The sequence below is a fragment of the Sminthopsis crassicaudata genome, chromosome 6 (genome assembly GCF_048593235.1).
Source record: "Sminthopsis crassicaudata isolate SCR6 chromosome 6, ASM4859323v1, whole genome shotgun sequence".
In the NCBI taxonomy this organism is placed as follows: domain Eukaryota; kingdom Metazoa; phylum Chordata; class Mammalia; order Dasyuromorphia; family Dasyuridae; genus Sminthopsis; species Sminthopsis crassicaudata.
This window is the reverse complement of record NC_133622.1, coordinates 174,825,950-174,840,074: the sequence shown is the minus strand read 5'-3', so window position 1 is coordinate 174,840,074 and position 14,125 is coordinate 174,825,950. Positions and strand designations below refer to the sequence as shown.

At 36.1% G+C, this 14,125-nt stretch overlaps 1 protein-coding gene across 3 annotated transcripts in view; it reads right to left on the bottom strand.

Annotated features, from left to right (window-relative positions):
- PRDM5 (PR/SET domain 5) overlaps nt 1-11,063 on the bottom strand; it is a 215,331-nt gene extending 204,268 nt beyond the window's left edge. For all 3 annotated transcript variants that reach the window (XM_074272708.1, XM_074272710.1, XM_074272709.1), the window contains exons 1-2: nt 10,705-11,063; nt 1,940-2,023 (exon numbers count right to left, since the gene is read on the bottom strand). In XM_074272708.1, the coding sequence (XP_074128809.1) occupies nt 1,940-2,023; nt 10,705-10,797 (177 nt within the window). In that variant the 5' untranslated portion in view covers nt 10,798-11,063. The remainder of the gene's footprint in view (nt 1-1,939; nt 2,024-10,704) is intronic.
- Between the last annotated feature and the right edge of the window lie 3,062 nt (nt 11,064-14,125).

Below are 14,125 nucleotides of genomic sequence, written 5' to 3'. Positions count from 1 at the left end.
AAGTCTAAAGTTAAAGGCTGAAAAAGTAAGCAACTCCAAAAAAAAAAAAAAGAATTACTTAGATTTTGTTTGTTTGTTTGTTTGTTTTTAAAGAAAGCTCCTCTGTTGACACACAAAAAAAAAGATGCCTTGAAAATATCTACAAGCAAAACTTTTCAAAGAAAAATGCATATTAGACATAAGCCCTTTACTGCTACTATTTCACTAGCATCAGTAAAGAAAAAGCAAAACAGTAAAAAAATAATAATCAAAAGGAGAAAAACAGAATTATACAAAGAAGTTATGAAAAGATAATTAACAGCTTGATTTAAATTACAGAAAGGAAGGCAGCTAGGTGGCGCAGTGGATAGAACACCAACCCTGAAGTCAGGAGGACCTGAGTTCAAATATTTCCTATCTGTGTGATCCTCTGCAAGTCACAACTCCAATTGCCTCACCAAAAAATAAATAAATAAAATAAAATATAGAAACAATATTAAAGAAAATAACTGTAAAATTAGAATTAGCCAAAGGGATGTCAAAAACTTAAAAAGACATCAAGAAATAATAATACAAAACAAAACCACTGAAAAATAGGAAAAAAAAAAAAAGTAGAACATTTCATAGGAAACCAACTGACCTGGAAAATAGTTTGTGGGAAGATAATTTTAAAATCATTAGACTATCTGAAATCCAAGAAGAAAAAAAGAGGTTAGACATCATACTTCAAGAATTACAAAGTAAAAATGGCTAGATATCTTGTAACTAGAGGATAAAGTAGAAGTTGAATGAAACTGCTAGCTATCTTCTGAAAGAAATTTGCAAAATAAAACTCCCAACAATATTATAGCCATAATCCATGACTTTCATGCCAAGCAGATAATACAGTAAGCAGTCAGAAAGACAAAATTCGGCCTCCATGAAGTCACAATATATGTAAGTTTTAATAACTACTACTATAGAGAAATTAACAGCTTGGAATAAGATATCTCTGCAGACAAAGGAATTAAGATTATAACCAAAAATAATCTATACATGTATCACCATTTATTATATTCATATATTGTGTCAGGCACTAGGGATACCAAATGAGCAAAAAACACTCTTTGCACTCAAGGAGCTTACAATCTCAGTATAATTACATAGGAAGGGGAATTGGTATTTAATGAAGTAGCAGATTTTCAAGCAGCTTTGATGAAAAAAATACAGTTGAATAGAAAATATGACTTTCAATCACAAGACTTAAGAAAAGTATTAAAAGGTAAGCATGAATGAAAAATCGTAAGGGACAAAACAAAGTTTAACTATTTACATTCCTATATAAGAAGATGATACATGAAATCCTTCAGAACCTTAACATCAAAAGAAATCTTATAGGAAATCTATTAAATCAGAGGGATAAATATGATTTTATTATGTTATGATAATCTCAAGATAGAATAGAATGGTGATAAAGAGGGATGTGCTAAGAGACTAGGGAAAAGAGAAGGAAAATTGGAGAAGTTTATCTCACATGAATGGGATAAGAAAAAAATTTTACATAATGGAGAAAGGAATAGAGAGGGATTGGTCAACATTTGAACCTCATTTTCTTCTATATTAAATCAGGAAAGGAAAATGTACACATACTCACAGAATTGAATGTACAAATTATCCTTACACAAAAGAGCTATAAGAGGAAAAGAGATTAAGAAAATGTAGGAATAAGACAGAGGAAGTGGTCAGAAACAAAATAGCCTCTTGATGACAGAAAACAGGTTTAAATAAGAGGATAAATTGTGTATGTGTAGAGTCATGCACATTTTTAAAAATATCAAACTGAACAAACTAGGAAAACCAGAAATTATATCTTAGTATTTGATCTTATAATAATTTTATAATTAACTTATCCAAAATGATATCTTCTGTGCCCTGATTTTTGTTTACAAATATCTAAATAAAACAACTATCTTGTTCTCACCTCCCACATCAACCTGTAATCCATACTTTCATCCAAATCCTGAAGCATTTTCTTCTCTCCAGCAAATGGGCCAAACTTTTCTCCCTAAACAGAAATGACATCAAAAAGACATTAGTACAATCATTGTGTTATTGTTTGTTGTGTTGTTGTTTGTTGTGTTGTGAGTTAATTGGGTTGAATATAAAGAACTCTGGTTTTAAAAAGTATGGGAGAATTTTCTTTCCACAATTTTATGAAGATTTAACCCCCTGGGAAAATATTAAGTAAATAAAATGCCAAATAAAGGCTCAAGCTCTTGCCTTCCAAAAAGATCTAAAATTTAAATTGATCTCCTATTTAAAAATCAATTACTGAATGGGAGGTCATGGGTGGAAAAAGATTAAATCATTCAGAATTTTGGGATGAAGAAGGCATTGAAAAAAAAAAAATAGATTGCCCTGCTCATAACCCCAAGGCAAGGGGCCTCAGAATCAAAAACACTGAAATTTTTGAAAATATATATGTTAATGTATGTTGTCTTGCCTATATTTCTCTCTGTGTCATCAATATTTCATATTCTAGAGAGCCATCAAGGATCAATTTTTACTGGTTTGAAAGACAAAATCACTATGCTGAACTTCACTGGATTTCCATTAAACTAATAAATCCTTCCACACCACTGTTGGAAAAGAAGGGATATGCTTTCCTTGGATGACTATATATACTTTGGTTAAAAACCAAAATGGAAAAAAATAAAAGTACAAAATCCTTGGCTGGCACTCCAAATAGTCAGTCACAGGGGCAGACTTTATACTTGATTTGTGTTAAGGGTGAGGTACCTTACAGTTCAGTAACAGTCAGTCAGCTCCAGAAACAACAGTAAAAAAGGCAGAAGGTACCTTTCTAGGTCTACATTTGCTCTCTCTGCAACACCCAACATTTAAAGACACAAACCAAGAATTCTTCAGCCAGAGTTGCAAGCAAACTGAAGGAAGGTGCTACTTTACTCATGAAAGTAAAGCCTTCACTATAGGCTAACCTTGAGAAAAAATGCCACCAAGAGTAGCATCTCCAAAGGAATGGAAATGTATGTCCTATAGAGAAGAAGCAACAAACATATTAGAGATTGTGCAGTACTCAAATTCAATTCAACAATAATGTATCAAGTGCACTGTGCTAGGAAATAATACTACAAAGAGATGAAAGGAAGCAATTTTTACCCTCATGAAGTAAGCATTTTATAAGACAAATCTTAGGCAAATATCAATCACTATACATGAAAGTTATTTCATTGCTGAAAATCATTGAATTCTAAAGCTGGAAGCTACCTCAGGAAGAACCCCACCACCAGTGCCACCACCATTTTGTGGAGAAGGAATCTGAGGCCTATACAAGACAAAGTCCTATAGGACTCATCAAAGTCCTACTTCTAACTAATTACAGAACTGGGAAGGCCTACCTTTCTTGAAATTAAAATCTACTGAAAATACATGTCTGTAGTAACTGTCATTTGTAAAAACCTCATGCTCAGGAAATACAAAGCTGGAGGGGTGGGGAATTCCCCTTCCTTTGAAGAGAATATACTCACTGAAAATGACATACTGAATAGGAAAAAAATATAAGCCAAGAAAGTGAAGAGTGCGATAAGAGTAAAAGAGAGAACCTAACAAAATCATACAAGGAATATCTGCAAATGGAAGACACATTTTTATATGGGGAAATCAGGAGCAAGCAGCACCATCCAAAAGTTATGTGACCCTGGGCAAGTCACTTTATCTCTGTTTGCCTCAGTTTCCTTAACTATAAATTTGAAGAGAAATATGAATTACATTTTTGAAATTGAAAGTTTGAGATGGCAAAAAGTATAGATACCCAGCATGCAGATAATAATGTGGAACTAGAGCTTAAGAAAGAGATAAAAGCTATTGAGTCCAACCTCCTTTTTTTTTTTTTTTTTTTTTCCTGAAACAATTGGGATTAAGTGACTTGCTCAGGGTCACACAGCTAGGAAGTGTTAAGTGTCTGAGACCAGATTTGAATTCAGGTCCTCCTCACTTCAAGCCTGGTGCTCTATCCACTGTGCCACCTAGCTGTCCCCGACCTCCTCATTTTTTAGAAGGTAGAACTATGGACTAGAGACTTTGAATGATTTGCCCAGAGTCATATTGGTAATAATTATCTAAGGCAGGATTTAAACCACAATCTTCTTAATTCCAAATCCAGTGATACCATAGTCCAGCACACCACAACACTTCCTTATAGAGTTCTGACACAAACTCATAAAACACACAAGTGAAATTCATCTTAAATCTATAAGCAACAAGGGCTGAAACTATAGGTGCATATCTGATCCAAAAATAATAATGATATTTATAGAGCACTTTAAGATTTGGAAATTCATATATATATGTAACATAATTTAATAATTGATTAATTATATTATATATTACACATGATTATAATAAATTAATTAAGGTATTTTGTATTTATATATGTATCAAGTTATTTAGAATATGTAATTATTTTATTTATTTATTATTTAGAATACGTAATTAGTATGATATAATAATAAAACATATGTATTATATATAGTATTACCTGCAAGAGTGGTTGTAAAGATTAAAGGACTGTGAAGATTAAAGGATATTCTATAGGTGAGAAAAGTTGAACAGTTGTCCAAAGAAATATAGCTAAGTACCTGGAGCAGGATTTGAAATCAGTGCTTTCTGATTCCAAGTCCAGCACTCTATCTCTAGACTTATTACTTATTTGTCTAAAATATATTCTCTCCTCATCTCTACTTACAAAAAACTTCTTCTTCCAAAACCTTGACAAAGTGATATTCTCCAGGATTCATTTCCTAATTTCCCCAAAGCTAAGTGTTCTCTCTATCCTCAACTGTCTCTTTCTCCTCTGGTCCCCATGTCGCTCTACTAAACTGCCATACAATTGATAGGGTATTTTTATTTCTACTGCTCCTGCTGCCGCTGCTACCATTACCAAATTTATTTTTGAACCCTCTTCCTTCTTGATAGAATATAATTTCAGTAAAGTCATGTTCTAGCTCATTTTTGTATTCCCAGTAGGCATACAATCTTGTTCACAGCAGAAATTTAATAAATATTTGTTTATAAAATGATATAATATTAAATCTGGTTTGGGTTTGGGGTTTGAGCTTTTTTGAAGAGTCTTTTTTTACAACTATGGATAGATTTGGGTAATGGTGGTTGCTTTGCAGATAGTACTCATGGACAGGAGAACAGTTGGTATTCACAGGAAACTTCATTATCAAAGCCTTCATTATTCTTCTACATTTTTAAGGCTATAAATTAATGGTTTGGGGAAGAGGGTTGTTTCTTTTTTTAACCTACCATAAATAAGCTTTTTAAGGCAGCTTTTTTTTTTAATCCCAGTGTTTCAATCTCTTCTTACCCAATCCTTTAAATACTGACTCATTGATGGGTTCTTTTTATTTTCTTCCGAACCATTGATACAAGCAGAAACTGACTTTTTAAAAAGGTATTTTATTTTATTTTGCTCAGGTAGTGCTTTCACATTGAAATATACATATATCATTTATTTTCTTGTCCTTCCATTTCTCCCTCAGACTAATTCCTCATTAGGGTATTCCTAATTTCACTGTGATCATGTGGTCAGCATCCTAATAGGAGGACATTCCTAGAATTAGTATCAGACTATCAAGTTCAACGTGTCCAAAACAAAATTATTTTCCATTATGAATGAGTAAATTAATGAAAAAAACACTGTGTCAAATGCTGCATTATGCAACAGATACAGAAATATGAAAACCTAAGAGAGTCCTTGCTCTTTAGGAGTTCACAATCTAATTTGAAAAGAAAGTTTGGCTGTAAGGCAATTAAGTCATAAGGATGCAGAGGAAAGTCAAAAGTTGTTAAGTTTCATTGCTAAGTCAGATGCAATGGGTCTGGACGCTATCAGAAAAGCTAATTAATGAGGCACTGAGGAACTTAGGACATAGTTACAGAGCAGATAGTAAGACCCAGTGATTTCTTCTATCTCTACAAAAGGCTGTGTTGATAATTCCCATGCAGTCTAAGCAATTAGTAGCCTAAATAGATACTAGTTATCCGAAGGCCTAGAAGGAACAGACTAAGAGGAGATATAGGAAGAAACTGGACTTTATGTGAGCTGGAATAATAAAATTCTCTCCTTTCTCCCACAGTTGTGGTTATTAATAGACTGCAAAATTTCTTTAGTGATGCTTCTTCATTTCTAGCACACATTCCTTTCTATCAGTTTACACTACTAGTCTAATCTAATCCAAACCTTCATCACCTCTCTCTGGACTAGCAATAGCGATCTAGTTATCTCCCTGCCTCATCTCTCACCACTGCAATTCACCCTCTGTCTAGTTATCCATGTGATTTTCTTAAAGCATATATCTGACAATATCATTCCCTTAGTGAATAAAAATCCAATTCCCCAAGTGACAAATGACCAAAATATATGAACTATACCTAAAAGGCTATAAAATCATGTATATTCCACCTAACAACACCACTACTAGTCATAAATCCTAAAAGATTTTTTTAAAAGAGAAAAAGACCTATATGTATAAAAATATTTAGAGCAGCTCTTTTCACAGGGCTAAGAATTGGATGCTAATCAACTAAGGAATGGCTGAATAAATTGTCGTATGTGGTTGTAATGGAATTTTATTGTTTTATAAGAAATAATAAGCAGGATTCTCTCATAAAAAGCTGGAAAGTCTTCCATAAGCTCAAGTAAAATAAAATGTACTATGTATAAAGTAAAACCAGTGTTGTGGGATGATCAGCTGTGAATGACTTTACAATTCTCAGTAATACAATGATCCAAGACTACTCTGAAGGGATAGAAATGCTGGAAAATGTCCATACCCAGAGAAAGAACTGATTATGTCTAAATACAGATTGAAGCATACATTTTTTAAGCTTTATTTTTCTTGAGGGTTTTTGGGGTTTTTTTTGTTTGTTTGTTTGTTTTTGTTTGTTTGTTTGTTTTTTGGCAAGGGTGGGAGGACATCTATGTTTTCTTTCTCAACATGACTTTTATGGAAATATTTTGCACAACTTCACCTGGACCTTCTCAGTGGCAGGGGAGGAAGGAAGAGAATCTGGAACTCAAAGTCTTAAAAACAAATATAAAAATTGCCTTACATGCAATAAAAATATTAAATAAAAATCCAATGGCTTCCTATTGTATGTAGTTTGAAATATAATCTCCTTTGCCCTTTAAAGTGATTTAGTGCCACCTGATATGTCCAAGCCTTCTTTACCATTAATCTCATCTATAGATTCTATGCTCTATCCATACTTTCCTTTTTGCTGATCTTCCCATATCTTAGTCCATCTCTCACTTTGTGCTTTTGCATTATCTGTCCTATAGATGCTAAATGTTCTTTCTTTTCTCCCTTCTATCTCTTAGAATCCCTTTACATCAAGCTCCACCTTCTACATGAGGTTAGTGTCTTCCTTTTCTTTCTTTTTTTTTTTTGAGGGCAGACACCTTTATTTTACTTTTTTAAAATTAATTTTAATTATAACTTTTTTTGACAGCACATATGCATAGGTAATTTTTTTTTTTACAACATTATCCCTTGTACTCCCTTCTGTTCTGAATTTTTCCCCTCCTTCCCTCCACCCCCTCCCCTAGATGGCAGGCATTCCCATACATATAAAATAACATATAGAATATCCTAGGTACAATATATATGTGCAGAAGCGAATTTTGTTGTTGTTATTGTTGCAAAGGAAGAATTGTATTCGGGAGGTAAAAGTAATCTGGGAAGAAAAACAAAACAAAAACAAAATGCTCACAGTATACACTCATTTCCCAGTGTTTCTTTTCTGGGTGTAGCTGATTCTGTCCATAATTGATCAATTGGAAATGGATTAGCTCTTCTCTATGTTGAAGATATCCACTTCCATCAAAATACATCCTCATACAGTATCATTGTTGAAGGGTATAATGATCTCCTAGTTCTGCTCGTTTTATTCAGCATCAGATGATGTAAGTCTCTCCAAGCATCTCTGTATTCATCCTGTTGATCATTTCTTACAGAACAATAATATTCTATAACATTCATATACCATAATTTACCCAACCATTCTCTAATTGATGGACATCCATTCATTTTCCAGTTTCTAGCCACTACAAAAAGGGCTGCCACAAACATTTTGGCACATATAGGGCCCTTTCCCTTTTTTAGTATTTCCTTGGGATATAAGCCCAGGAGTAGTGTCTTCCTTTTCTAAGCTACAGGTATTTTATTATGGTTTTGTTATGTCACTATATATGTGCATGTACAATGTAAGCTTCATAAGGACAAGAACTATTTCTTCTATCTAGAAGACTGAGTACATGGTAGCAACTTGATAAATGCTTAATTGATTAGTGTAGATGCTACTTCTTATCTGAACTCTTTAGTTTTCTTAGGATCTGACCTGGAGCTCAAGACACAGGTATATAAAATCAGTAAATAGATGGATGGATGGTGGATGAATCCTAGGTGAGAAAGTGTGGCTATTATATCTATAGGATTAAATAAAATAAGGGGAAAGATGGCCCCAGGAGGTCCTAGTCCAGGAGACCACCTGACTTCTGCTCTGAAGTCAGCTTTCCTTCACACAAAAAGAGGCTTAAAGATCTTCTGGATAGATCTTTCTTCTTGATGGATTCATTCTTTGTGTCAAATACTGGGCTAATATCTGTGAATTAGCAGAACAAAACTGTATAATTCATGCAGCACTCCCATTAACTTCTGAATATTGGCAATAAAGATGATGGTTATGATTATGATGAGGTTATAATAGAATTTTGATCTGAAAGAGATTTTAAAGGTTATCACTCCAACTCTTGGTTTTTTTTTTTTTTTGTTTGTTTTGTTTTGTTTTGTTTTTTTCACAGATGAGGATACTGGAGCAGAGATTAAATAATTTTCCAGTGATAAGTAAGAAATGCCTCAAATATCCTGTTGCCCTGAAACTTCCCTCAGTGCCTGTGACTTTCTCATCTTGGAACATCCCTCCACCCACCAGCTGTCTTCTTCCATTGGTGAGTTTCTCCAGGGTTACCCCATTGGCTCCATCATAACTGCCATTTATTTAGCATTTTAAGATTTTCGATCAGGTTTCATGTTATTGGATCAACAGATGTTTATTATACCTCCATAGCATAGAAAATTTTCTGGGAAATTGAGGTAATGATGCAAAAAATGAGACAGTCTATCATTAAGAAGTGTGCATTCTACTAGGAGAATTTCAAATTCATAAATTAATTTAAAAAAACTAGTTATATACAAAATAAATTTACATTGAGTAGAGGGAAGGACACTAAACACTAAAGAAATATGGAAAGATGTCTCCAAAGTATTGGGATTTGAGTTGAATCTTGAGAAGAACTAAGTGGTCCATGATATGGAGATAAATAGGGAGAACATTTCAGGCATAAAGCACAGCTGGTACAAAGGTATGGAAGTACAATGTAGAGAACTTTGTATGGATAACAAGTAGACTGATTTGGTTGGCACTGAGAGTGGATAAAGAGGAGGAGTAATATAAAATTAGATTGAAAAGATGGGCAAGAGTCAATTTGTGGAAGACTTTGAGTATTTATAGATTACCTCGATTGATTCTCATAATTATTCCCATTTTGTAGATGAGAAAACTGAAGATGCAACATATTAAGTGACTGACTTGACCAGGATCCCCAAACTATTTGGTAACTCAGGTAGCATTCAAATCCATGCCTTCCTCATTGGGGACAGACATACCAGGCAGGCTGAAGCATCAGGCACCCTGATGGGGAGATAAGATGTACCATTTGGGCTAAAGCACCTGGGCACATAGGCAGTAAGTGCGGATTTAAACCTCTGTCTGGTTAAAAAATCTGGGCCTCTTTCCCCATTATCTCATTTTCTCTTTGCAGCAAGGTGGCTGGACATCCCTAGTCTCCTTCAAAGTTCATTTCAATTCAGAAATCCACTTTTCCCAAGTTCCTTGTTGTTATCTCTCTCCCTCTCCCCTTCCCCACCCCCATCCTGTATTTATTTCATATTTTCTGGTGTGTATGGTGTTTCCACGTGAAGCTTCCTGAGGATGGAGAAGGCATCATTTTTTTTTTTTAATCTTGGCTTGTTAATTAAGGTTAGGCACTATACCTATTAGTTAATTAATTTAAGGAACTTTCAAGTAAGGAAACTCCTACCATTACAGGTTAGCAACTTTTCCACTTTAGACTATTCAGGGTAGTCAGAGGTATGTCTTGAATCCAGATCCACCTGGCTTCCAGGCCTGCTTTTTAGCCACTTACTACACCACACAGGCAGATGTGCAAGTACGCGGTAGTAATTGCTCACTGATTTGCTCGTAGAGCTTCAGATGCCTTCTTTAATTAAAAGTCTTTCCTCAATACTCTTGGAGACTAGAGAAAGTTAGATTCTTGTAACCGAAGCCAGTCTGAAATTAGTTCCCTGGAAACGTTCAAAAAAAGCTGGACCCAGGAGCCGTGAGGGGCGCGGCAGCCCCCTTCTACGTGGCACCACAGAGCTGGACAGAGATCGGGCCTAAGGCTGGGGGCGGCATCTCACATGAGCCCCCCCAGCCAGCTGGCCTGAGCAGGGCTCACTCATTCAGTCTCCCTCCCTCCGGGGGCCGGCTCCCATTCCTGGGAGTGGGCAGCGGAAGCAGAAGGAAGGGAAGAGAGGCAGAGAGGAAAGGAAGGGGGAAAGAAAGGAAGCAGGCAGGCAGCGGTCGGTCACCCACCTTTCGCACTCTTCGGGCTGTGTAAAGCCCCATCCCGTCCTGAACTTGGGAAGACTTGAGCGCAAACCTGTCGGGCACATACATGCCCAGCATGGTCCGGGGGGAGAGCGAGCCCGAGAACTGAGAAGTTTGACTGAGGCTGGACCGTCCTGGGCCCCGCTGCTACCACGGTCACGACCACAGCCAAGGTTAACGGGGCTGGGGTTCAGAGAAAACAGGGCAAAATCACTGCTGCCCGCGCTGCTCTCGGCGCTCGTAGCCCCGACCCTGCTCTACCTCGGGTTCTGACTCCGGACCGGGGCCCCCAGTCCAGACGGTAGCTGCTACTCAGCCAGGAGGAGGCCCGGGCGCCGGCGGCCCTGAGGATGCTGGGCTCTGATTGGCCGAAAGTTTGCAGCCTAGACCCACTGGGCTGTGGAGTCCGGGAGGATGGGGGCAGGGCGCGGGAGAATAGAGCAAATCCTTCATCCCATGAAAGTGATGCGCTCGCCCCAAACTGCGAATCTGACTCTGTACAGGTCTGCTGGGTTGTCAGAATTGATTAGTCTTTCCAGAATTTCAGATTAAGAAAGTATCTCAAAATCCATCTGGGCTCTAATATTGTATGCAGATTCCCAGGTAATACTAAAAGTAAAAAAAAAAAAAAAAAAAAAAAAAAAAAACTTTATTATCCTTTTCCTTATTTCTTCTATTTATATGTATATTCTACGTACCAATTCTGAAACTGGTACCTTCACATATTGAAAAGGGACTACAGGAATGTTTACTGGAAGCTCAGAACTATGGGATAGAAAGGGGTTAGGATCTTCTACTTGACCCAAAATCTGGACACCATACATTTCTATGGCATTCCTTGATGAGATCCAGGAAACCCAATGCATTCCCCCAGAAAACCAGGCTCTTTGTTTTTTGTTAGAAATGTTGCATTTCATTCAGCAGAAATCTCCTGATTGCAAATTCCACACACAGCAACTAATTCTGCCTCTGGAATCAAGCAGAGTAATCTTAATTGAGGAATGAGGATTCAAGTTTCAGCCCTTCAAAATTTTGAAAAGACTACTTGATTTAGTTTCGTTGTTTTTTTTTTTTTTATTTCTAAGTCTCTTCTCCAAGAGATATATCCCGAGTTCTTCCCCAGGATCTTCCTCTGATCTATTCTCAAGATCTTCATCAACTTGTGGTCCTCTTCCAGATCTTTTCTGCAGTATTTATACTTAGACAACTCACCTATCTTATACAATTTCGAGATCAGATGCTCATAAATCTCCTTAGGGTTGATCTCTCTACCTATGTCCTCTGTTTTGAACTTCTGTGTTGAATATGCCACATGACCTGAATACAGAACTGGGCCTTCCTTGAGTGCTAAATAAATTTTAGTTGGTTGACTGATTATGGTAAAAAAAAAAAAAAAAAAAAAAAAAAAATCAGAACAGTTGCCTGACTGAAATCTGGAAATATATTAGGGACTCTATTCCCTAGCACCCAGTCTATTTTATTCCCTCATAGCCTCAAAAAATATAGATATAGATGTGAATGCTTCAGAAAACATATATACTTTTAGGGGGATCTGAAAGAGATATCAAGCCCCAAAAGATCAGTTCTAGTCATTTCGAATAACACTTACTTTACAAATAACACAATTATAAAATACCAACTATTTGCCAGGTAGCTCTTTTTACAAATATTCTATCATTTGATTCTCACCATAAGTACTATTGTTATCTATATTTTATAGTTGAGGAGATTGAGGCATAGAGAGGTTGATTGAGGTCACATAGCTAGTGAGTGTCTAAAGCAGGAGTTGACCCTAGGTGTCCACATTTCAGCTCCATTGTTCTATGATCTATATTTTTATTTATTTTTTATTTATTTATTTATTTGTTTGTTTATTTATTTATTTTTCTGAGGCTGGGGTTAAGTGACTTGCCCAGGGTCACACAGCTAGGAAGTGTTAAATGTCTGAGACCATATTTGAACTCTGGTCCTCCTGAATTCAGGGCTGGTGCTCTATCCACTGCGCCACCTAGCTGCCCCTATAATCTACTTTAAAAAAAATCTATCTTCTAAAACCATTTAAAGAGTTTTCACTCTTTAAATGTTTTTGAGCACCTACTAAAATGTAAGTTCCAGGAGAACAACTACCAATGAAAACCCAAAGCCATTAATCATGGTTCAGCATAAAGCACATAACTGTATACCCACTAGGTGCTTAATAGGTATTTGCTGAAAGAATATCAGTGGCATATGAGTCCTGCATCTGGAGTAGAGGACTTTGGGTGTCATTCTAAGCTATGTTATGTTATTACTATTTATATGACTTTGGGCAAGTCTTTTTCCTTTTCTGAGTCTCAGTTAAATGCAAGAATTGAGTTAGATGAGTTAAAAGTCCCTTCTAGAATCAGGGACTCAACTTCTTGTTTCATTTGTATAGAAAATCCTGAATTCTGAAACTCCTAACTAAGCAAGTTTTCATCTTCTCTGCATATAAAGTTTGAGGGAGTTACCCAGAGCAATGGATAGTTTATGTGATTTGCCTGGGGCCATAGAGTGAGTAAATGTAAAAGGTGAGAACTGAATTCATGTCTTCATGGCCCCAAGACTAGCTTTCTATCCACTATGTAACCAAAAATAGTTATCATTTATTTAATATGTATGGGAATGCCTGCCATCTAGGGGAGGGGGTGGAGGGAAGGAGGGGAAAAACTCGGAACAGAAGGGAGTACAAGGGATAATGTTGTAAAAAAAAAATTTACCTATGCATATGTACTGTCAAAGAAAATGTTATAATTATAAAAATTAATAAAAAAAGTCAAAAAATTAGTTATCATTTCTGCTTTAGCCAGAAACCCCAAAGATCTTCCCAGATTAGTTAATTATTTATTTAGATTTTTTTGACTAAGTAAAAAAGGAAATTCTTTGACTCAATTATTTTAATCACTAAATGGCCTCAGTCAAACGGAGACTTATTGAAACCTTAGTTTAAAAAAAGCCAAGGTGTTCCATTGATCCAGAACCATCTGTAGTCATCTTGATTTGTCTCTGGCCACTGGACCCCGATGGCTCTGGAGGGGAAAATGAGGCAGGTGACTTTGCACAGTCCTTCCTCACTTAAATCCAATTCACTTACTTGTCATGAAACCACCTCCCTGATATCACAGTCCTTTTGGAGATGGAGAACTAACAACAACAATCCACTAGATGATACTGCCTCTTAAAACATGCAATACTATATAATGAGGATTTGGGGCAGGCATAAAGTGTTTCATATGGCACCTCCACATGGAAGATGTCAAGAAGTAGATGACCTCTCTCCATGTGGAAAACATGGGGAAGTTTCTTCCTGGAGAATTATGATGATGTGTAAATGAAGTGTCTTGTGGAGACATTCTGTAACTTGTTCCAGGTGATTGGCTGGATGGTT